The 21,965-nt window shown below is 40.4% G+C and overlaps 5 protein-coding genes and 1 long non-coding RNA gene across 8 annotated transcripts; 3 read left to right on the top strand and 3 right to left on the bottom strand.

The window, feature by feature from the left end:
• Positions 1-680: 680 nt before the first annotated feature.
• rassf4a (Ras association domain family member 4a) lies at positions 681-14,017 on the top strand. 2 transcript variants are annotated; one of them, XM_061285488.1, is made up of 12 exons: positions 681-831; positions 909-1,008; positions 5,986-6,054; positions 6,129-6,204; positions 10,553-10,662; positions 11,149-11,228; positions 11,745-11,917; positions 12,280-12,381; positions 12,501-12,552; positions 12,640-12,761; positions 13,326-13,423; positions 13,774-14,017. In XM_061285488.1, the coding sequence occupies exons 3-12, from the start codon at positions 6,002-6,004 to the stop codon at positions 13,841-13,843; spliced, it is 936 nt and encodes a 311-aa protein (XP_061141472.1). In that variant the 5' UTR covers positions 681-831; positions 909-1,008; positions 5,986-6,001; the 3' UTR covers positions 13,844-14,017. The 2 variants fall into 2 exon arrangements, with proteins under 2 accessions (XP_061141472.1, XP_061141471.1); XM_061285487.1 differs by lacking the exon at positions 681-831 and having other exon boundaries at positions 892-1,008.
• LOC133158336 (C-X-C motif chemokine 9-like) lies at positions 3,366-4,954 on the bottom strand. The gene is made up of 4 exons (XM_061285490.1): positions 4,771-4,954; positions 4,538-4,655; positions 4,381-4,464; positions 3,366-3,782 (listed from the first exon to the last, which is right to left on the bottom strand). The coding sequence occupies exons 1-4, from the start codon at positions 4,937-4,939 to the stop codon at positions 3,674-3,676; spliced, it is 480 nt and encodes a 159-aa protein (XP_061141474.1). The 5' UTR covers positions 4,940-4,954; the 3' UTR covers positions 3,366-3,673.
• On the bottom strand, positions 8,662-10,481 carry LOC133158337 (uncharacterized). Its single transcript, XR_009715197.1, has 2 exons — positions 9,509-10,481; positions 8,662-9,205 (listed from the first exon to the last, which is right to left on the bottom strand). It is a non-coding gene; the product is annotated as an uncharacterized LOC133158337 (long non-coding RNA).
• Positions 14,018-15,355: 1,338 nt separating the features above from the next.
• Positions 15,356-18,304, top strand: paox (polyamine oxidase). The gene is made up of 10 exons (XM_061285836.1): positions 15,356-15,602; positions 15,895-16,071; positions 16,150-16,280; positions 16,344-16,525; positions 16,742-16,923; positions 16,992-17,161; positions 17,354-17,439; positions 17,580-17,692; positions 17,757-17,911; positions 17,987-18,304. Exons 1-10 carry the CDS (start codon positions 15,449-15,451, stop codon positions 18,137-18,139), a joined length of 1,503 nt encoding a protein of 500 aa, XP_061141820.1. The 5' UTR covers positions 15,356-15,448; the 3' UTR covers positions 18,140-18,304.
• Positions 18,305-18,449: 145 nt separating this feature from the next.
• mtg1 (mitochondrial ribosome-associated GTPase 1) lies at positions 18,450-20,670 on the top strand. Of its 2 annotated transcripts, none has more exons than XM_061285105.1 (11): positions 18,450-18,677; positions 18,780-18,846; positions 18,917-19,019; positions 19,184-19,270; positions 19,359-19,415; positions 19,511-19,601; positions 19,665-19,726; positions 19,804-19,900; positions 20,014-20,095; positions 20,184-20,292; positions 20,506-20,670. In XM_061285105.1, exons 1-11 carry the CDS (start codon positions 18,575-18,577, stop codon positions 20,590-20,592), a joined length of 945 nt encoding a protein of 314 aa, XP_061141089.1. In that variant the 5' UTR covers positions 18,450-18,574; the 3' UTR covers positions 20,593-20,670. The 2 variants fall into 2 exon arrangements, with proteins under 2 accessions (XP_061141089.1, XP_061141088.1); XM_061285104.1 differs by having other exon boundaries at positions 20,184-20,296.
• Positions 20,671-20,719: 49 nt separating this feature from the next.
• Positions 20,720-21,928, bottom strand: sprn (shadow of prion protein). Its single transcript, XM_061285845.1, is given in 2 exon segments — positions 20,720-21,907; positions 21,909-21,928. Coding segments are annotated over 2 exon segments (471 nt in total). The 3' UTR covers positions 20,720-21,456.
• Positions 21,929-21,965: the final 37 nt, after the last annotated feature.

Here is a 21,965-nt window from a genome sequence, read left to right as displayed (position 1 = left end):
AGCACAACAATGACACATTTCAAGTAAATAGCCTGCAGGTCAAGTTGCTCAACCTTTTATCGTCATGTGTGTGTGTGTGTGTGTGTGTGTGTGTGTGTGTGTGTGTGTGTGTGTGTGTGTGTGTGTGTGTGTGTGTGTGTGTGTGTGTGTGTGTGCACGCGTGCATGCGTGCGTGCGTGTGTGTGTGTGTGTTGAGCACACTGCATGTGATATGAGATGTTCTGATGCAGAAAACTGAGAATTTGTGTGCAGTTCACTGAGGTCACACAATGGCCTTTGCCCAGCCTACCTCATATAATGATCTCGATCAGCAGCTGATTGGTGCCAAATAAATTGTTGACCCATTTCCACTTGTGTTCTTTACTTAGGCAATTGACTCAACAAGTCACTTCCTTTAAATTGTAAATCCCCATCAGGGAGGGTGAAGGAGGGTCTTCCTGCAGGCCTAGTTTTTGTTTTCCTATTACAATGGCTCAGATGGAAGATCCGGGATCAAAAACAGGATGGGAGGAATACATCTCGCACACGGCCGTGGTGGCTTTTTTTTTTTTTTTCCTCTATACAGAGAATGGGCGTTCTGCCGTGAGGGGATTTTCACTCCAAGAAAATAAAAGCTGAAAAAGAAAACCTAACTTGTTTCTTTTTATTTCATTGCCAGGCATTATGATAGACAGAAAATGACTAGCCAAATCCAATCTGACTACTTTTTAGGCACAAAAGAGGTTCTACTCATGAATATTAATCTATCAACTCAAATTCTTTCCCTGAATTGTGCTTGAATAAACTGCAGGGCCTTGATTGCACTGGAGAGCAGAATGCAGAGCTAATACAGTAAGGCCCGCCTATGCCCAACGCCAATTGCTCAAATTTAATCAACGCGGTTTGTTATTGGCTCATCTTGGTGTCAGTTTCTTTGTGCGGCTTTCAGATAGCACAGCGCCCAGAGGGGGGGCAAGACGATAAGCGGTGTAGTCCTCACGAAGGAACACGGAGACCTCAAGTGCCATGGTAAGAAGCTTTTAGAGTTGACAACAAATTAGCAATAATGTCTATTTAATCGTAAATTAAACTGCAAATTGCATAATATAACAATAGATGGCTTTAGATTGCTGACAGTGGAAGAGGTGGTTGATTTTCTTTCATAATTGTTAAAGTGCGTCAACATTTTGTTTGTGCGTAATTTTTACGCCAAGTGGTGGATGGGTGGATGGTGATGTTTGCATGGACTGTTACCGGTGGAGGTGTGATAATTGAATGCTGCCCTCGCGATGCTTCTTTGTTCACATGGAGCATAAAGAAAGGGAAGATAAGACGTTCCATGTGCACCTTTTCCCAATTCAAGCCTTTCTCTGCTATTGTCAACGTTACCTCAATTATTTATAAGAATGGTGACCGACTGGGAATGCATTTAAATGTGTAAATATGCACGAGGGGCAGATTGCCGACCCAATATGTGGCCAGATTTAGAAGTAATGCTATTGATCTTATTTCTATAGTTTAAATAAAGATTATGAAAAATTGGGTCTTTGGGTGGTTTTGGATGAGGCAGCAATAATGCAGTGTAAAACATTGACCCAGTTTTCTGGTGTCACAAGTGACATTACAAATAAAATGATGATCCACGTGAGCCATGTATCGTGAAGATGAAGCGCTCATTTGAATCACTTTTTATACTTATGTCGTTCAACACTAGGTGGCAGCATTGTACCATCAACTAGTGTTGTAATTACCAGTGCTGACTATTAATAATATCCTAGTACCTTTTTTTGCGCGTCGGACCGGTTACATGTCAGACAATATTTTCACGGACCGGCCTTTATATAAATAAACAATACATTAATAATAAATATATAAATATGATTTATTATATTAAATAAAATGATACGACTGGCATAAAAACAAAGCGCATATAAATAAAACTCACCATCATGTATCTGCTCCGTAGCTTTGTTTTGGTCGCTGGAACCACAGAAAATCCTTTTGGAACGGGAAGCAGGGTTTTCAGTACTTTTGTGGCGATCTCGGAATATTCTGCCTTAATTTTAATCCAGATTTCTTTTCCTTGGAAGTTGTTGCCTCTTCTTCTGTCTCCACATTTGGCCTTTCCCTCTTTCCAAACATCTTTTTCTAACACATTTTTGCGGGCTTCGGGACGGGACCAGGACGAGCGTCTTGACCTGAATTTACCTGTGTCAAGAGGCACAGGTGCGCCGACGGATGTAATTGAGAGAGAATCCCCAATCTTTTTTTATATTTTTCAAAATAAATTCTTATTCGTTTTTGCTAACTTTGCGGGGACGAGCATCTTGATCTGAATTAATTGCTCGTCGATAATATATAATATATATATATATTTTTTTTCTGTGCGACCCGGTACCAAATGACCCACGGACCGTTACCGGTCCGTGGCCCGGTGGTTGGGGACCACTGTCCTAGTAGTTGGCTTGTCAACCTCACAGTCAAGGTTCAAACTCCTCTAGCTTCCAAAATTCAGTTGAAAAGAGCAGTTTTAAGCCACGCTGTGGTGTCATAGTATTAAAACATAATCTTTAAAATATGTTAAATGGTTTTTCACTTGTATAGCGATCTTCTACCTGTTTGAGATGGTCACAATGGTCACCACTCAACCAGTGAGCCACGCCATCTCTGCGTATGAATGTTTTGAATACTTGGAAACTACTAATCTCAGGATTCCCTTTCCCACCATTTGGCCAACTCTCACTTTCTCGTTTTGAATGGTTCGTTTCAAGTTCTATGGTTATCGTCACAATTTTCCTTTTTTCTAACTATCACCCTTCTTTGACTTTGATGTCACTATGCAAAAATGAAAAGTCCCCTTAACTTCCAACCCTGTTAGGACAAGGAGCCTTCTTTGTTAAGCAGCTCACTTTCGCTTTTCATTCACCACCAAGCTCTGTCTACAGTCATTTCGCAATCCACATATACAAAGATCAGTTTAATAGGAAACCAGGCAGGTTATGACACGAGCATTGATTCTTCAATGGAAGTGTGATGTGATTAAGTGAGTGATCGTACAAGAATGTGAGTGGGAGGTTTAATAGACATTAGACACCATAAACAACTCATTTTTATTGTTCCATATCTTGTTGCACTAATGTGTTGCAATATATGAAAGTAAATAAACAAAAAACAGAATGTAATTAGATATTGTCTCATGTCACAAAGACCTTTCTGTCTGTGGAATCTTTGCCACTTTTTGATGTTTGGATCAAGAAGTGTTACCCCAACTGACTCACATCCTGTGGTTTATCAACTCCAGCCAAGGTCATGTGACCTTTGACATCCTGCTGTGGAAGAAATGCTCTCATCTCATCCTCTCTTTGATCACAAATGACACACTAGCATACTTTTAAAGTTGTTTATTAGCAAACTAACATCTAAAATGTTGGTATAAATAATAAATAGCACACTTACACAAAAACAATATTGACTAGTTAAAGCTATTGAAGTTAATTAACATTTGGCCTCCAGGGCTTTTTAGAAACATAAATAGTCTCTTACTGCTAAAATGTATAAAAGAATCTCATTTCAAGGAGACTCTGACACTTTGGTGGAAAATGACACATTGCTTTTGAAGGGCCCTGATATCAGTATGTATCTCAAAGTCCAATGTACACACCATCCGCTCTTGTATAGCTGCATGCTGTTTCTACTACTGGCGGAAATTTGAGGCTCTTCCGCGCTGTCGAGAAAGCCGGCGCAGACCTCTTCTTCTTTTTCTCCTCAGACACAACTTCACGTTGCGATCCAGAGACTTCGCTCTAGAAAGCAATAAAAGAAATAAATTATATCTAGCTTTAAAATTGTCAAGCACAGTATCCTACAGTTGCACATTTGGCAACTTGGACCAACAAAACAACATTCAATGTCTGTGACCTATGACCTCATGCAGTATGAGTAATGCATAGTGCTCTTATGTATAGAGGTCAACGTCCATTTTTAACCTAAATTGAAGGATTACATGGGGGTTGGGTGAGCATAAGCACACAAAAGCATCACAAAGGGTGTTTTTTCCAATAGCTATGAATTATTAGTACAAATGCATTGCAAGTCCTGAATAAGGGAAGTCAACAATTATTCATCTCACTGTGAAATTTGGACTGAACTTGAATCTTTTAAATTGTTGAATGACTTAGGGCAGCTACACTATCTTGTGCACCTCCATCACTAGAAATGACACGTGCATTTTTTTTTTTTTAAAGAATTACTAGTTTAATAAATGTTCACTTAAAAATATTTTGTTTCATGACTAATTTGCATTGCATTTCACCACATTATCTTTTGACATGCTTTCTAATGTCATTTTCAGCAATTCAACCAATACAAACTCACTAAAAATATTTTTTGACTCCATCTTACCTATTCCAGCATCGAATCAGCTGTTTCCCCATTGGTGCATCTGGACTTAGACAAACGGGCTCATTAGTGCTCTTCAGCGTCACTCTGTAAAACACGCACATGCATGTTAGGTCACGTGTGCGTGCTGTGCATGTGTGTATGCAGCCGTGCAACTTACATCACAGTGACTTTGTCGCAGTTGGGGTTCTTGGGGTACACGGTGAGCTCCTGCAGTCTGCCTCTCACGCCAGTTTGCGTCTCAGGACACAAACATCTTCCCGGAACAAATGTGCTGTCTGAACAAACATAAACAGGATTAAGCGGTGGGGTCACTCGGTGGCGTGAAGATTAGTTTACGCAGACACACACAACTCGGCAACCATGGAGACAGTCAACAGCGGATGTTCTCACCTGTGTTCAGCGCACACCAAGCAGCCAGCAAGATGAGCTTGCACACTGACTGAGGATTGAACCGCATGTTTGACGATGACTGAGCCTTGACAATGAGCTCCTGAACCACACGCCGCTTTTTTATACTCTCGCGCTCCTCCCCCGCACACTCAAGAGCTGGGCTTTCCATACCCGGAAATTCCCGGAAGCACTTTCCTTCTATGGATGCTGCAGAGAACCTGGACACCATTAGTTTGCTTCAGCCCTCACAGCCTCAAGGACATGTTTAACAGTTTTTCCACTACAACACCGGATGGAGAAAGCCCAACTTATATTTTTCCTATCATGCGACATTATATGGACTATAATGTAAACTGTTATCAGTACAATTAAAACTGGTGTTTTTAGAAAAAATGGAAGGGAAAAAAAATGAGGAGTTTGCATGATTCAATGCAAAAACCACACTGTGCATCACCAGAAGAACACTATCCCCGCAGTGAAGACTCATGTTTTGTGGTTGTTTGTGTCCAGCTGGAAGTTGGGCCACTTTTTGGTTTCCATGTGTGTGCCACAAAGATGACGCTGATGAGGAATTCCGCTGTACAGCATAATATCGATGTTAAGCATCAAACAAAATCAAGGATAGAATGGTTATTTTTCTTTTATTGGGCCATTCAAAGCCCAGACCTTAAACCCAACATTTGTAGAAAGAGTCCTGTGCACAATTGCGTCTCTCTACAATTGATTTCTGATAGACTTGTAATGAATCATCAGGACAGAAAAATATTCACTTTCTATTTCCAGTAACTGTAGGGATTCCAATTTATTTATTTATCTATTTATTTCTTTTTAAGAGAAAGTGCAGAGAACCGGACTGACCTGGTAATGAATGACACAGGTCATGTTTTATTATGCTTTGCCATTGATAGTTACAGTCTGTTGCCTCGGCTGGCTCTGTGTCAACAAGACCATGTGATTTACCCTAAAAGCCTTTCGCCTGTTTTCACTCTTGCCACAGCCAGCAGCACCACTTGCTCTGTCAATCTATTTGATAATTTAGTGTAATTTATCTTCTGTAATGTAATATTTTTCATTATGTCTCTTAAATACATTGTACAGAACTTTACAAGTGTACAAACTGATAATTTTTTCTGGGATTATTTGGAAGGCCATTTGGTAAAACTGCCTAATAACAAATCATGCTAATACTAATGTTTTTGGGTTTTTTTACCACAGCTGGACACTCATCACAATGGGAGAGCATCAAACTTACGTGAAGCTCAGTGCAGACAAACAAATCTCCAAGTGAGTCCCATTTACTTGCATACAATTGTGACTGCACTGAATAGACCAAATGCAAGCTGTTGTTTTTTTGTCAGATCGGACATCCTGTTGTTGCTTCGCACATACAATTGCTACCATGCAGGCAAGAACTTCCAGTTGAGGACTCATGAGGTAAGATTCACCTATTGCAGATATCCAGGATAAGAGTTTGGGAAATACCGGTTGTTTATTCAACGACTGCAGCAGTGGTCTGTGGAATATACTCATATCAAAAATGAAACCAGTTCCACCAGCGTTTATAGGGAAACAAATGGGATTAAATCAGGCTTTGTGCAAAGTATCCACTATGGGCCCCTGAGTGCCAACCACCAAAAATCCCCCAGTTAATATGGAACAAGAGAATGGGCCTCTCAGATATGCAGTCATACACCCAAACAAACCACTCGCCAACTTAACCTTTAACTTTAGTGTGTGTAAAAATGTTTGAGAGTACCGTTATTTGTTTGATAATTGTTCTGTGGCATTTATGGCCAGGAGTTTCCCTTTGTGTGTACCAGGAGGTTGCTGAGTGGTCAACTGCATATGTTCAAATGTGTGTGTGTGTGTGTGTGTGTGTGTGTGTCTGTGTGTGTGTGTCTGTGTGTGTGTGGGGGTGATTGTGGGCAGCAAACTGTGGTCATGATGTGTCCCTCATATTTGTCTCCCACCAGTCCTACTCAGGATTTTGTCTCATTCTAGGAAAGTCCCTCACATTCCATCTGATGGTGACTATGGTCGCCATAAGTAACAAAATTGCGGCAAAAAAACTACATAGACTGCATACTGTGCATACTGTACAGTGTGTATATTTTGGATTGGCCAAAAAAGTCCCACACATTCATTCACAGATGGAAACAGATACTACAGTTCTCACATGCATATATTTTTATATTAGGTATATGCATGGAGCGTTAAGTATATGATCACTATTTTGTGGAGTTCTTCTATCTTAGGGGTGGTTTGGTACATAATATCTGAGATGAATGAAGAACTACTGTTTGTCTACTTCTGTTTGTCTTTTTATTGAGGGTCAATGCTAAATTGTGAGCAAACAGTTGAAGCATATGAAGATAAATGGGTCATATGCAAAAAGAGGTCAGAATAGTGAATAACAATCCATTTATCTTGCTTCTTTTTGAGGAGGACATCATGATCACGTTGACTGGGTGTGCATGAAGTCAGGTGATGTGTGAGTCATGTGGTGGTCGAACAAGTCAGGTGTAGTGACTTGTATGTTTGGGAAAATGAACACAAACACTTTTTGGAGTTGAGAATAGGCCCAGACGTGTTTGTAGGCTAAGTGTGGGACTGTAACCAGAATGGGGATGATTATGAGGAGGAGGAGGAGGAAGAAGAGGAGGAGGAGGAGGAGGAGGAAGAAGCGAGGTGGATGCTAGAACAAAGGAAGATTAACCTTGCTGGAGATCAATTCATAATTTGTTTTAATTATTTGTATGCTTTAGACTACAACAACAACAAAAATTGGCCAATGCTGCGAATGCACTGAAGAAAAAAATGATTCAATTGCGCACAAATAAAATTTGATAAAAGATAATAAATATTTCGTTTTTTCTGTGCAACTAATGTACTTGTTCTAATTCATGTGTAGTGCAATCTAAATTATACATAATAATATCCATCTATATTTTATATATATCGTTTTTCCTCAATATAGGCTCATGGGGGAAGTAGATGCTATGGCAGCCATATAGAAAAACATGCATTCACACTCATAATCACGCCTTTGATCGCAATTTAGAATTCATAATGAAATAATAGTGTTTTAGGGAATGTGGGAGGAAGTCCTAGTACCCATTTGAAACACAAGCATAAGGCAAATATGTAAACTCAAATTCTAACCACGGGACTGAAGTGCAAGTAGAATAAAAATAATAATAGTAAGCATATAATGTACAGTACAGTACTACTGCAATCTGTTCACTGTACTTTGATCAATTGGTGCAAGTGTAGCTCTCTCTAGTGGCTTTGTTAGGTTATTTTAAATTGAGAAGCCTCAGTTGTTGCACCACCTTTTACCACTAGATAGCAGCATTTCGCTGCAGGTTTTTTTTTGACAAAAAAAAAAAACACTATGTAAATAAACATTTACATGCATGTATTCTATTTTTGTCTATAGCAGTCGTACTCATTATGGTCGCCTGAGAATTATTACCTATCACAGCTAATTTTTTGGGGAAGGGAGGCAAACAAACCGGACTGCAGAACATTTAAACTTCGCACATAAAAATTATGTGAACCACTAGGACTCGGGCACTGTGATACCTATAGAAAATATTATTTATAGAAAATACACATGACACCACAATAGATGTGCACAATTTTTTAAATTAATGTATTAATCCATTATGCTTGTATGCAATTACCAAACTCTACTTTTAAATGTTTAACAATAAACTTTCCTCCCAAAATGTGTGTCCAAAATGTACATTTATATTTTACAATTTACTCGTAAATGTAAATCATAAATAAATAAACTGTTGACTAGTCCAGGATCTCTCCCACCTCTTGTCTAAAGACTCCTACAAGTGTTTAGGTTGTAGCGAATGTAAAATATTTTCATACACAATATGATTTCAACCTTTTAATAGAAACATACAAAATGTGAACAATAGTGCCTTCACATTACGTGCAAATAAATAGCCATTCACTCCATGTGCATCCATCCTTCCCAAATGTCACTGTGATCTCGCTTTTATGAAAAGCGCCCCCAAAAGTGCCCCTTCAAGTCCTCATCTGAGCAAAGAGCCAGTCCACGGGGTCTTTACCTCGACTGTCTTGTTGTCTCCTGAGAGAACAATCCTCTGTGGCGCTCACACCCGTGCAAGAAGGCCAACAAGTTCTGTGGGCGCGTGGGGAGCTGCGAGGAAGCGAGGCCGATACAGAGTGTTTCATCTGAGCCTTGGACAACTGCCTCAGCCTGGGGGGTCTTTGGAGCCTGAAGGGGGCCGAGCTCAGGGGCCCCTCGGGACAAGCGAGAGCTCCAATGCTTCTCATGTAGTCATCCAGGGAGTGCATAGACGGAGTAGACTGGCAGGCAGTAGGCAAGTCTTCTAGCGTCTCCATGATGGTGGGCAAGAGGGGCAGCGACTGCAGTAGGCGTCTGTGTTTCATGCTGAAACAGCAAAAACAAAATTATCAGTACATTTCTTTCTCTGTTGAATTACTGTTAAAATCGTAAAAACAGGGATTTCGTTTTAATGTGTCATTTAAAATCACTGCTGAATTATGACAAAATCAAAATTCCGTATTAAGTATTTTTTTTTTGCTGTACAACAGCTGAAATATCGAGATTTTATTTCAACAGATTTGTTCTAAATTGCCCGGATTTTAAATTTGGAGTTATATAGTTTGTAATTCATACATACTGTCTTACATTCACGTATTTCTTAGTAAGAAGAAGAAGAAGCTTGCTCACCTTTGTTAATGTCCTTGTGATTTGTAAAGAAGTGCGGTCGTCTCAGTCAAATGTCTGAGTCGTGGAGTTCGGATCTCGGCTTTATAGAAGCAGCTTGCACGAGGCTGATTAGGCGTGACTGCTAAATATAACTCTGCTGACCTTACGAGAGGTGGGGGGGGCGGAATTGTAGAGGGTGTGTACACGCCTGTTGCGGAAACCTTGGAGCAGTGTGTTTGCAGGCTTGCTCATTCAATGTTTACATTGCAGAAACAATGAAGCCATGGGAGCAATTTGGCCTTCCTTATGGTGACAAATAGAAAAAAATAAAATGAAACATACTCAGCTGCTTCTCTTGATTTTTAAAAACAACTCTTGATTGGAGAGCGACTCACTTGTGACAAGGACACACACTCACCTGATTAGAAATGCTCTTTGACAACTTGTAAACACCAAATACGCTAGTTGCATAACTGCACATGTGTAAATGTTTTTTTCTACAGTGATTGTATTCATATAAAGTGATACAACCTAGTCAAAATATAGCAGTGCCGCCAAAATATATATCTGAAAATAATGAGGCAGCTTGAAAAAAAAGCGGTGTTACTTTTTCAAATGTTCAAACATGACAACTTTCTCTCGACATTTGACTCATATCATAAGTGCCTTCGAATCCCCCTCACCCACAATTGATTTTCAAAACTTTGAACAATTTAAAATGTTTACGTTTGAGTCACAAAAGTATTGTTTTTACCCTTGCCATCCTATTATTGTGCTAACAAACAACAAAGTGTTACCTTTGGAGCTAAATACAGAGAATTTACTTTTAGTTGGTTAAATGAAATATTCCACCTCTGTACCTACAGTACGTGACCCAAAGCACTCCCGCAGACATGACTTCACCCATGCACTGAATTAAAAGGGTGGGGCGCTCCTACTCCCTTTTCTCCAAAATGAGAAACGTCACCCTGGATCGCCTGTTCTTGCACGTACACCTGACATTGAGCTTTTGTGACAGGATTTCCTCTTTGGGTAACACGTGTGTGTGTGTGTGTATATGTACAGGAGGAGGAGGGGGGCCTCATCCTGGAAGGTTTGTTGAACATCCACTGGGGTCTACATCGACCAATCAGACTTCAAATGTACGACGACAACGAACGACTGCGTCCCAAGCGGTACGACGGCCCTCCCTGTGCTCAACACACAAAAGTAGACGTGCGCATTCCGTCGACACTTTAGTCCAACTAACACTTTGCCTCATTGTGTACAAGCATCCCCACCCTGTATTTTAACACTTGATGCTGAGGTCCCACATAGTTGGGCTACTTTTGTGATCAACTGTATTATAACCACAAAAGTAAGACAGTTCAGGACTGGGTGCATCCCGGACTGGTTACCAGTCCATCACAAGACATGCATGAACATGGAATTGTTATAAAATACTTCATCTAGTTTCCAAGTGTGTTTAATTAAGTTTTCATCCAGCCACACATCAAGTCAAAATTAATACATTTCTGCTATGAATTGGAATTGGGGTTAATGGTCATTTTAAATTATCTATCTGTAATTTCATTTTGCTGAATGAAGAATATCATCTACTGCGGGTACATCAATTTGTATTCAGTGTATTCCTGAAAATAGTTTGTTTTTTGTTTCTACAGGAACACCATGTCTGTAATTGCAAAGCCACGATCGACAGAGTCGAACAATAATTCACTGAGCAGTGAAAGTGAAACAGCAGGTGAATAAGACACGTGCGCTTCACCACCCCCCTACACACACACACACACACCTGATGATTACAGATTACACGTTGAGGAGCAGGTTGCAGCCCTGCTTCACTCTACATAATTCTACAATTCACGTGCAGAGTTAATCTGCTCATGAGAGGCTGATCAGTCCAGACCACGTGTAACCGGACGAAAAGTAATTAACAGCTCAGATCCGGTCCTGCCTCGCTGTTGACCTTTTATTGCACATCATTTATAATAAGAACATTCCATGTGCTACGGTTTAGATTTCAAATTGATCCCCTGCAGAATTCTGGCGTATTGCAATTCGGATTACTGGCACTAAACAGCAACAAGTTTAGCCGCAAATAAACACCACAGAGTAGGGTGTTGTTTACAAGCATGGCAAATTAAAATTTTCAAAGCATAATATAAATTGACATTTTTTTGTGAATGTGTCTGAGTGCCTGATGGAAGGTTTTTTCTGGTCATTTGAAAAGTACCAGTGATTTCCTTTGTTTATTGAGGGGTGGATGTGGAGGGCATGCAGGAGGTAGAAGAGTGTCCACAGCTGCTAAGGACCAGAAGTGACGCTTCCTTCATGCACGTCCAGAGGAGGTCAAGGACAAACACTGCCAGAGACCTGCAGCGTTTACGCACACACAGGTTCTCCATCAACGGACACTTCTACAACCACAAGGTACAAAGACACACACATGTACACACACAGGTGCAGAGGGGAAGGTCTTTCCTGGAAGGATGTTCCTGTACTTGCACTGTTCATATTTCACAATAGTTTGGCCATGTGCGGATTTCACTAATGAGCCCTATTAGGAGCACTTCATCAGTTCCTCTTTGGCTATATAATGTGTGTGTATGTGGTCCAACATTATACAGCTGGTCAACCGCTGACTTCTCTCCCGGTTTGGACTTCCTGTACAAAATGTTCAAAGCCCAGACGCGAGGGAATGACAAGAACTGAGCACAAAAAGTTCCAAACAATTTTCTACATTTTCCGTATATTATGTGATGGATTTGTGTTTATGTCGACCTCCTCACCAGACATCTGTGTTCACGCCGGCCTTTGGTTCAGTCACTAACGTGCGAGTAAACAGCGCCATGACGACAGCGCAGGTCCTTAATATGCTGCTACAAAAGTTTCGGGTAAGTGCATGTTAATATTTATTGTGATGATTGGACTTTTTTTTTTTTAAAGATACTGCATTTTTATTATACTGTATGCAAGATAAAGGTACTATTATTCAATATTTGTATCTTTTAAGGTGGAAAATAAATCTGAAGAATTTGTTCTTTATATGGTCCATGAGTCTGGAGGTATGTAGGTTATCATTTTCATCAAGGAAATATTCCATGTATTAGTAGTTTCTCAATGATTCTAATTATTTGGGGGTTTTTATTTAGAGCGGACCCAATTGAAGGATAGTGAATACCCGCTGGTGACCCGTGTGCTTCACGGACCTTGTGAGATGATATCCAAGATCTTCATCATGGAGGCCGACCTGGGAGAAGAAGTCACCTATGATGTGAGTGTCATTTTCATCATGTTACCCACGGGTAACCTCTTTAAAATGAGCGTAGGCACACAATGGGGTGATTATGTTGAGTTAAATTTAGCACGCTGAGGAAAGGCTGTGAGACTCATCTGACAATAGATGGCCATGTTGTGACTAGACTAAAGGGGAAACCAGATCCTCACTTGGAGGAATGCTCAACTTGATACTGGACAAAAACAATCAAAAATAAATATGATAAACTGGGCCGCTGTTAGTTCAAGGTGTGTGTCTCTCGGGTCACGTTTTATGTGAGAGTGCAGTTGAACTCTTAAACAGTAAAGCAGCTTTCAAGTCGTGTGCAGCAGAAATCCTCTTTGGTTGTCGTCGTCATTACTCCAAGTCCCAGACTCACATCCTGTTTACGTGCAGCACAATTCTTACTTTTCACTTACTGAAGACAGCAAGACGCAAATACAAGCAGGAAATGGAAGCCTGGAAAATCACATCGCATCAGAATTTAAAATAAATAAAGTCCACACTTCAATCACATCTTGAAATTTTAATTTTTCCTCTTGCCTCTTCTCTTTTTGCCAGGTTGCCCAGTACATCAAGTTTGAGATTCCAGTTTTGGACAGCTTTGTGGAGAAACTAAAAGAAGAAGAAGAGCGGGAAATAAACAAACTGATAAAAAAGTATGTGAAGAGTCTTGAATGCACATGATACAAAACCCTAGTCCTCATTTAACGTGTCTAATTGTGCTGAGTGAAACCAATGTCCATATCTCCTCCATATTATGAAATCCAAACAAACTTGCCCGTCAATGGCGGCTGTGTAATTTTTGCAGTCATATGAGAAACATTCCTCCAACCGAAGCCAATCGATTTGATTACTTAACTACTACTGTTTATCTCATATCATTCATTAATTCTCATTTATTATTATTATTAGTGGTAGTTGTAGTAGTAGTAGTACTATCACCAAATCTCTTTATTTTATTTTTTTTAATCCATTACAAATGATGTGTTTTCTTCTCCCTGTATAGGTACATCAATTTGAGGTCAATGATTGTCCATCAGCTGGAGGGCAAGACTCACTCCTGTGACCCAGTATAAAAATATGTGTGGGCGTGTTTGTATTTGTGTGCGCGCGTGCGTGTGCATATTGTTATTTATATATATCCTCAATTTTTATGACACATTCTTACTGCTTTCGGTTCACACATGCATTCTTTTGTAATTGTAATGTTTTTCATGACTTATGTAATAAAGCAACTGTGTGGCTTTAAAGTTGTTTGCATTTCTCTTCAAAACAAATTTGTTATTGAAAAAATAGTCTTATCATTTCCTGTAACTGATGAGTGTATTAGCATTGTTCTTCGGAGTGAGCCTTTATGCCAACGAGTTCCCATGCGCCGTTTGTATGTGTGTGTGTTTGTTACACAATAGGGTATCCTGAGAGAGAAGGGCTCTTCCTTGCTTCCCACACTTTGGTTAACAGTAAGAAATGTTGACTGTTGTCATTTTGCAGGGCCAACCTTGACCTTTAGTCAGTACGCCTTTATTATTCGCTGATTAATGCAATTACTTATGCGTCAAATCTTTTACCACATCCTTTTTCTTTGATTACGACTCCAGCGGGAATTTACATTCGATGCATTAGGAAGTGTTGACTGAAAATGACATTACTGTGCCTAACGGCTCAGTTAATGACTTTCACTTGTTTTTTGTTTGTTTGGTCATGTAGTGCGTTTGCAAGTTGTGACCTTGGGCACTGTGATATCATTTTGGGTCAACAACAAATGGTAGTACAAGGCTAAATGGCACAAGTGCAATATTAACCACAGTGTGTTTAGACTAGTGAGGGAGCATAGAATTAATATGATTGTCAACAACATTTTTACTTGACTTTTATATGTTAATGTAATATTTGTCATTACTGCATTGCAACTTCAAAAATAACCTGCTAAAAATATATACTTTATAAAAGTACAGAAACAAAAGTATTACCAACACCAACATTTTATCACATTCATATGGTGTACATTCAAACTTTGCAGGACAAGGAGGCCCTCAACGTTTATGGAAACTTTTTCCTATATCACCACCTGCTGGCCAGACCTCAGCTTTCCGTCTAAATAGCTACTACAAATGTAGGGTAAAAAAATTCGAGATATGATCATATTCATGTTTTTAATTTGAATTTAATTTTAGGTCTATACCGAGACCAATTTTAGACGTCTAAATTAGGTCTCTACATAGACCAGACGTCTAATAGATGTCTATGGCTGACAGGGTTCTGTAAAGTGGAATGTAAAATGAAAGAAACAAGAACAACAAAGGTAATAATAATAATAATAATAATAATAATAATAACAATAATAAAAAATAATAAAAACTGTGCTGTTAAATGCACATTGTATTTCATCCTGCTTTTTGATTAGTTTTAGTTAGATGAGCAGTTTGATGTTTTTTTATGGAATAAAATGAAGACAAAAACGAAACTTGGTAAAACTAATTAAATGTTAGACTTTCAATTATCTAAGAAGTGCGTTTGAGTAGATAGAAATATGCAACCATCCCTTTTAAATCGAAGAGAAGAACTTTATTTTGAAACTCCCCACCAGAAGTCATCTCACTTGCACTCAGAAGCAAATTGTGATATAACGATTTTTTTTGGTTGTTGTTGTTGACTTGTCTAACTGGCCCTTTCAGGTCAAGATGTTGACGGGTGCCGACGCTCGGATTGTCATTATCGGATGCGGAATATCGGGGATCGCAACGGCACAGAGACTCGTGAAATCAGGATTTAATCATGTGCGTATACTCGAAGCGACTGGAAGAAGCGGGGGGAGAATCAAAACTAGCAAATTTGGTGAGTACAACAGGAAACCCACTTTGACCCACTGACACAGTTTACTTTGTGTAACTTTACATTATCACTTGCGATCGACTTGCAATGACTCCTCGGCTTACGACGTAGTTCATTTCCGACGATGACGACGTAACTCGGGTTTGTACGCTACCAACCTCTTATACATCGCACTAATAAACCCTAATTACACAGAAGACACAGAAAAATGTTGACAAACAACCATTCACACACACATCTAAATCAAAGTTCACAATAACCCTACTACTGTTATTGTTGTGACTTTTGTGTGTAGGTGATAACATAGTAGAGTTGGGGGCCAACTGGATCCATGGGCCATCCGAAGAGAACCCGGTATTTTGTTTGGCTCGGCAATACGGGCTGCTGAGTCCAGATGCTCTCACCCCGGAGAACCAGGCAATGGATATCGGCGGACATCCTCCCTGGATCCCCAATATCTTCACCAGCTCAGGTGACCCTTGAGAAAACCTCTCATCTTTTTCGACCAAATAAGATGGTAAACTCATGTGCTGTTCCTCCTAACTAAAAGGCCGTAAGTTGGACCCTGAAGATGTGTACCCCTCTTTGGAGATGTTCAAAGATCTTCTGGATGAGTGTACAGAATTTCAGGAGAAGGGAGGCGAACCTTGGCCTAGCGTGGGCCAATTCATACGTGCAGAGGTATGATCATCATATCCATGTTCTACCAGAACTTGACAGTAACATTGTCTTGTTTGGGTTTAGGTGCTACAAAGATCAGCGGAGAAATGGAAAGCAGACAAAGCAGGATCTTCGCAGCAATGTATGATCAGCACCATGATGAAGGGGGAGTGTTGCGTTTCTGGAACTCACAGCTTGGATGACCTGGGCTTGGGTGCTAATGGCCTCTATAAAACAACACTCGGACTAGACTGCACCTTCCCGAGGTTCGTAGTCCAACATATAAAACGCACTGGCTGTGCATATTTAACACCTCAATAACCTTTTATCGCATTTACAATATAGATAACACTCATTTAGCCATGCCATATAATACTTACAGTACAGTACTATACAAATAAGATGAAATACAAGAGCTGTATAAAAAAGAAAAAAAAAAAATTTGTCTCATATTTTGTGTTGAATTCTGTGTCTTATTTCAGAGGTTATGAAGGTCTCGTAAGAAAACTGATGTCAGAGTTGCCTGCTGGTGTAGTGAGCTACAACACACCCGTTCGTCGCATTCACTGGAACAACTCCGACAAAAGCGAAGCACATGTGAATGTCGAGTGCGTTGATGGGAAGATGGTGGCTGCTGATCATGTGATCGTCACAGTTCCTTTAGGTATTACTATCGGGACTTCATTCAGTTGGTCCTCCTGAATCTAATTGTTGTTGCTTCCGTTTGGGCAGGCTATTTAAAGAAGCACTATACGTCACTGTTCCATCCTCCTCTTCCTCTGCACAAAATTCACTCAATCCAGAGATTAGGTTTTGGCACCAACAATAAAATATTTGTGGAATTTGATTCGCCCTGGTGGGATGATGACTGTGAGGTCATCTACTTGGTGTGGGAAGATGAGGTGAGTTCACAAATGAAGCAGGAGTATGGTTCCCTCCAGCTTTGTGCCAAATCCAAACTTTACCCTCTTTGTCAAGGCAGAATTACGATTATGCACTGCGACCGAATACTTATCTTATACCTTCTCTTCATATTTAATAATTAAGCTTTACAACCTAAAACCTAATCTATTATTTGTTGTCACATTGGTCAGGATGGCATGGTGGATCAGGTGCAGGATGTTCCAGGATCCTGGATAAAGAAATTGTTTGGCTTCACTGTATTAAAACCCACTGAAAGGTCAGCAGCTCAACAATCAGTCCCATAACTAATTTGTGGATTCATATCTTCAACTGTTGCAGAAAATCCTCGATTTAGTGTATGTATTGTGTATGTTAGTGGAATTAAAAAAAAAAAAAAAAAAGTCTTTAAACTTTCAGGTTCGGCCATGTTTTGTGTGGCTGGATTGCTGGGCATGAGTCAAATTATATGGAGACTTTGTCTGAGCAGGAGGTCCTGCATGCCGTCACACAACTCGTCCGCAGGTTTACAGGTGAATGAGTCACAGTCTTTTATTGATTTACTGAACAAGCCCAATTAATTCTGTGCACACGTAGGTAATCCCATAATCACTCCCCGGAGGGTCTTGAGGTCTCAATGGTTTCATGACCCCTGGACATGCGGATCATACAGTTACACCTCAAGGGGCTGCTCATTGCAGGACTTGGAGAACTTGATGGAGCCTCTGCCATCCAAGCGATCGCTCTCACAAGTACTGACATTTTAAACATTTAGAAAATAATGATATCAAACTCACAAATCAAACTGTATGGTGTGTCTTTTCCAGCCACTGCAGGTGTTGTTTGCTGGAGAGGCGACTCATCCCTGCTACTTCTCCACCGTTCATGGAGCTCTTCTCACTGGCTGGAGGGAAGCCGACAGACTCCTTGCTCACTACTCCTCCGCTCATTCTGCACAGCCAACCAAGTCAAAGCTCTAAAAGAATGATGTACAATGAAGTGGCTTCACTGTGACTTGTTATAACAATATTTTGCCTTACGTACATCTACTATAAGCTGTTAAAGTCTTGTTTCTGTATTGTGCAGTACCATTTCAAACTACTCCAATAATTTTAATATAGTCCAATAAAAATGTAATGTTCTCATTTGTTGTCAGGGTTTTTGTCCATGTAATTTGTTGTCATATTTTATCTGTGGTACCAGTACGGGTTATTATTATTGTACGCAGTACTACACCCGCGACTCGGTTTGTTGATGAAAAGCGGAACCATTTGCAGGTTTACAGTTTTTAGTCGGCGTGTAAATAGTGGCGTGCAGGATGTCCATACCATAGTTTTTCAAAGTCGTAAGTGGGAGAAATACTGATTTAGGTTCCGATGTGACCGTTAAAAGTCTCATATATATTTATCACAGCCATGAAACTGTACAGGTCACTTTGCGATGTTGCCAAGTTTCGAAGCACTTTCGATTTTGGAGGACGAGAAGTGGCTCACTGGTTCCCTGGACATATGGCCAAAGGTGACTGCAAGTACAGCAATTGCTATGAAATGACAAATTAATGCATTATTCCTGAAATACTGTTTGCAGTGAGCTGTATTTTATTAATTTTTTTGTGGGCAGGGCTGAAGCAGATGAGAGCCAGTTTGAAGGGTGTGGATTGCATCATAGAAATACACGATGCTCGAATATCCTTACTGATGGATCTGAAGCTGTGTGTTTGTCATGCTATAATAAAATATCTTTAACAAGAAGCACATTCCCTTCTCTGGAAGAAACCCTGTGTTTCAGGAGACGCTGGATGTCAAACCACATCTGCTTGTTCTTAACAAGATGGACCTGGCTGACCTGTCAAAAAGACAGGTGCTTACCACGTTCATGCACAGTCCTATGTGTTACCTAAAACAACTAAGTTAATGTCATTATAGTGGAAGAAATGTTCAATCAATCAATCAACTTTTCAAATCCAGATGCCCTCGTGTGATTTCATTTAAATAGATCATTTGTCATTTTCTTTTTCCATGCAGAGGATCCTGAAGGAGCTTGGTAGAAGTGGCATGAAAAATGTTCTGTTCACTGACTGTCTAAAACAAAGAGACGACAACGTCGCCAAGGCATGCGTCGTCGTCATTGCTGAACGGCCAATAAATTTGATTACCAGCCTTAACTGATGATGATGATAGAAATGTCGATTTTCTTCAGGTGGTGCCGACAGTGCTGGAAATGATAACAAACTCAAACCGCTTTCACAGAGAAGAGGTACACACCGAGTAAAACACCAAAAGACATCATGCTGCCTTGATACTGCGGTACCTAATTTTGATAATCACATGTAAATTTGTACATTTGTCAAGAGTCACAATTATTGCCTAATGGTAATTGGAGTGCCCAACGTGGGAAAATCATCACTCATCAACTCCCTAAGAAGGACTCATTTGAAAAAAGGTACATTTAAGTACTCTACGCTTTTTTTATTTCTGAGTTACACGCATGAAATGTGTCGCTCAGGCCGCGCGTCTCGAGTTGGTGGAGAGCCTGGTATCACTCGAGCAGTCCTCACCAGGATTCAGGTCAGTGGTGTATATATGTATGTACATTTTTTTTTTTATTGTATTTTTTTCATGCTATTTAACGGTATCGTTCTCAGGTTTGTGAACGCCCCATAATGTACCTGTTGGACACACCAGGAGTCTTGCCCCCCAAAATAGAAAGTTTGGAGACAGGGATGAAGCTAGCGTTATGTGGTGAGCATGCATGCTAATTTAGTGATAAAAAGAAATGATCCAGTTGTTCAGAACGATTAAAATGTGCTAAATCGAGGCTTCAATTGAACTGTGCTTCTGTTGTCTCTATTCAGGAACTATCCTGGACCATTTAGTGGGTGAGGATGTCATCGCTGACTACTTGCTCTATTCTCTGAACCGGCTTAAAAATTTCAGGTAGTAGTTTTAGGTGTGAGCCAATATTACGCCATCTGTGTTGCTATTTTAAGTCTCTGTTGGTCCATTGCTTTGCTTTTTTGCACAGTTACATTGAAAAATACAACCTGGAAGAGCCTAACGACAACATCCAATATGTCCTCAAGCACATAGCTGTGAAGCTTAAGAAGACTCAGCGCGTCAAAGCTCTCACTGGAGTGGGTGAGAGAGAGAATATTGCTTGCAAAATACAAGCCAAAATTTGCATCCAGAATTTTTTTTAAATGCATTTCAGGATAATTTGAGAATACCGAAGAAAAAAACAGAAATCTAATCTTGTTTTCATTTGCTTGTTTGTGCTATGCTAAGCTGTATGCAGACGTGTGTCATTAACATATTAGGACATGACGACAATGTTTGCTTTTCTTTAGGCAACATTAACGTCATCGTACCCAACTATCCGGCAGCGGCGTACGATTTCATCCGAGCTTTTAGAAAAGGAGAGCTGGGCCAAGTGATTCTGGACTAGAAGGACACATTTTAATGGATGCACCTGTATATTTGGACATTTGTAATTAAAATCCTTCAAGATCTGATTGGAATGTGTCTTGATTTTAGAATGAAAAAGGCAGATGTCTTTTTGAGTTGGTTTACACTTGTGTTTATTTGCATTGAGACGGATAAGAAAGGTATTCTGTACATTGCACAAGTGCTATAAGGTAAACAAGAAGCATTGGGGATATATCACAACCTGTTTAAGCAGCACCATATCGTTACACACGACTCACAAATATACTGGATTTCCTCAAATAGTAGCTGTCCCACAAGTGATGGTTCACAAAACGCAAAGCCTCTCGTCTTCTATCAGGAAAATGGGTCGTAATTGTCATGATCTCAGCTCAAAGACTGAAATTTGAACTCAATTGATAACAGCAGCACCTGCCGAGTCACGTAAACAGTCGCTTAGATGATTTCAAGTGTGGAGTCTTTGCGAGTGATGGAAATAAATGATTTCCCTGGGCTTCATAATAAAAGATCTTGGACGCCTCTCCCACATCCCGTAATTGAAATTTTTAATTTTAGTGTCACCATGTCAATAAGAATGTTTTCTAAAAGTGTTCATAAATGAAATTATGCTATTAGCCTAAGGTAGTGCATATTTTAATAGCATTTTGGCTTTGTGTAGTCTTCATTCTTGATCTCACGTGGCTCATTTGGTCCACAACAGTCAAGCTGGTGCACATAAGTTTTTACATTTTAAGTTGAAGTGAACAGTGCAGTGTTTGCTTTGTGGTCATGACTATGTCTTCCCACCAGTTTTCCTGTTGCTTCCAGCCTGTCCTGCATTAGTCAGGTCCAGCACATTTCTCCTTAAAAGCTCATTACCACATGGAGTCCCACAACAGTATATATTTGGAGGACAGCGTTGCCATGGTGACGGAAAACATTTGGCAGAAGGATGCTCCCGCGTTGGAGCCAGACATTTGAGCATCAAAGTAACCAGTCCTGTTGTAATAATCCAGCTCCTCGTTGGAGTCAGCGTTGCTGCGGCGGTAAGCGGATGCGTACCATTTATCTGCCGTCAAGGCCACCGCAGCCCCTGCGGCCGCAGCGGCGGCCACCCGTACCGGGGACGTCCGGCCCGCCGCTCTGAAGCGAGAGCGCGGGCCCCCATAGCCGCCCGCACCGCGATACGAGCCCGCCGTGGAGCTACGTGCGGATCCTCTGGATGAGCCACGGGACCCCCCGCGGCCTCCTTTGCACAGTGCAGGCTCGCACAGGAAGGCGGAGAGCAGGAGGAATATCCAGCAGGTTGTGAGCACCTGGTTCATCTATGCAACCATAGAAGAACATTTTACTTTAACGTCACTAACAGTTTTTTAAATAAACT

Source organism: Syngnathus typhle, linkage group LG8 (genome assembly GCF_033458585.1).
Source record: "Syngnathus typhle isolate RoL2023-S1 ecotype Sweden linkage group LG8, RoL_Styp_1.0, whole genome shotgun sequence".
Taxonomy (NCBI): domain Eukaryota; kingdom Metazoa; phylum Chordata; class Actinopteri; order Syngnathiformes; family Syngnathidae; genus Syngnathus; species Syngnathus typhle.
This window is presented reverse-complemented; position numbering and strand designations above follow the sequence as displayed.

Bases quoted from the DNA above. Each gene is read 5' to 3' on its own strand.
- LOC133158336 (XM_061285490.1), bottom strand. From the start codon at position 4,939: ATGGAAAGCCCAGCTCTTGAGTGTGCGGGGGAGGAGCGCGAGAGTATA. The intron at 4,656-4,770 runs GTGAGAACATCC...ATGTTTGTTCAG, and splicing joins TTGGTGTGCGCTGAACACAG to ACAGCACATTTGTTCCGGGA. The intron at 3,783-4,380 runs GTAAGATGGAGT...ATTGCTTTCTAG, and splicing joins CTGATTCGATGCTGGAATAG to AGCGAAGTCTCTGGATCGCA.
- rassf4a (XM_061285488.1), top strand. From the start codon at position 6,002: ATGGGAGAGCATCAAACTTACGTGAAGCTCAGTGCAGACAAACAAATC. The intron at 11,918-12,279 runs GTACAAAGACAC...CCTCCTCACCAG, and splicing joins GACACTTCTACAACCACAAG to ACATCTGTGTTCACGCCGGC. The intron at 12,762-13,325 runs GTGAGTGTCATT...TCTTTTTGCCAG, and splicing joins GAGAAGAAGTCACCTATGAT to GTTGCCCAGTACATCAAGTT.
- paox (XM_061285836.1), top strand. From the start codon at position 15,449: ATGTTGACGGGTGCCGACGCTCGGATTGTCATTATCGGATGCGGAATA. The intron at 16,072-16,149 runs GTGACCCTTGAG...CCTAACTAAAAG, and splicing joins CAATATCTTCACCAGCTCAG to GCCGTAAGTTGGACCCTGAA. The intron at 16,526-16,741 runs GTTCGTAGTCCA...GTCTTATTTCAG, and splicing joins CTAGACTGCACCTTCCCGAG to AGGTTATGAAGGTCTCGTAA.
- mtg1 (XM_061285104.1), top strand. From the start codon at position 18,575: ATGAAACTGTACAGGTCACTTTGCGATGTTGCCAAGTTTCGAAGCACT. The intron at 20,096-20,183 runs GTAGTAGTTTTA...TTTTTTGCACAG, and splicing joins AACCGGCTTAAAAATTTCAG to TTACATTGAAAAATACAACC. The intron at 20,297-20,505 runs GTGAGAGAGAGA...GCTTTTCTTTAG, and splicing joins CAAAGCTCTCACTGGAGTGG to GCAACATTAACGTCATCGTA.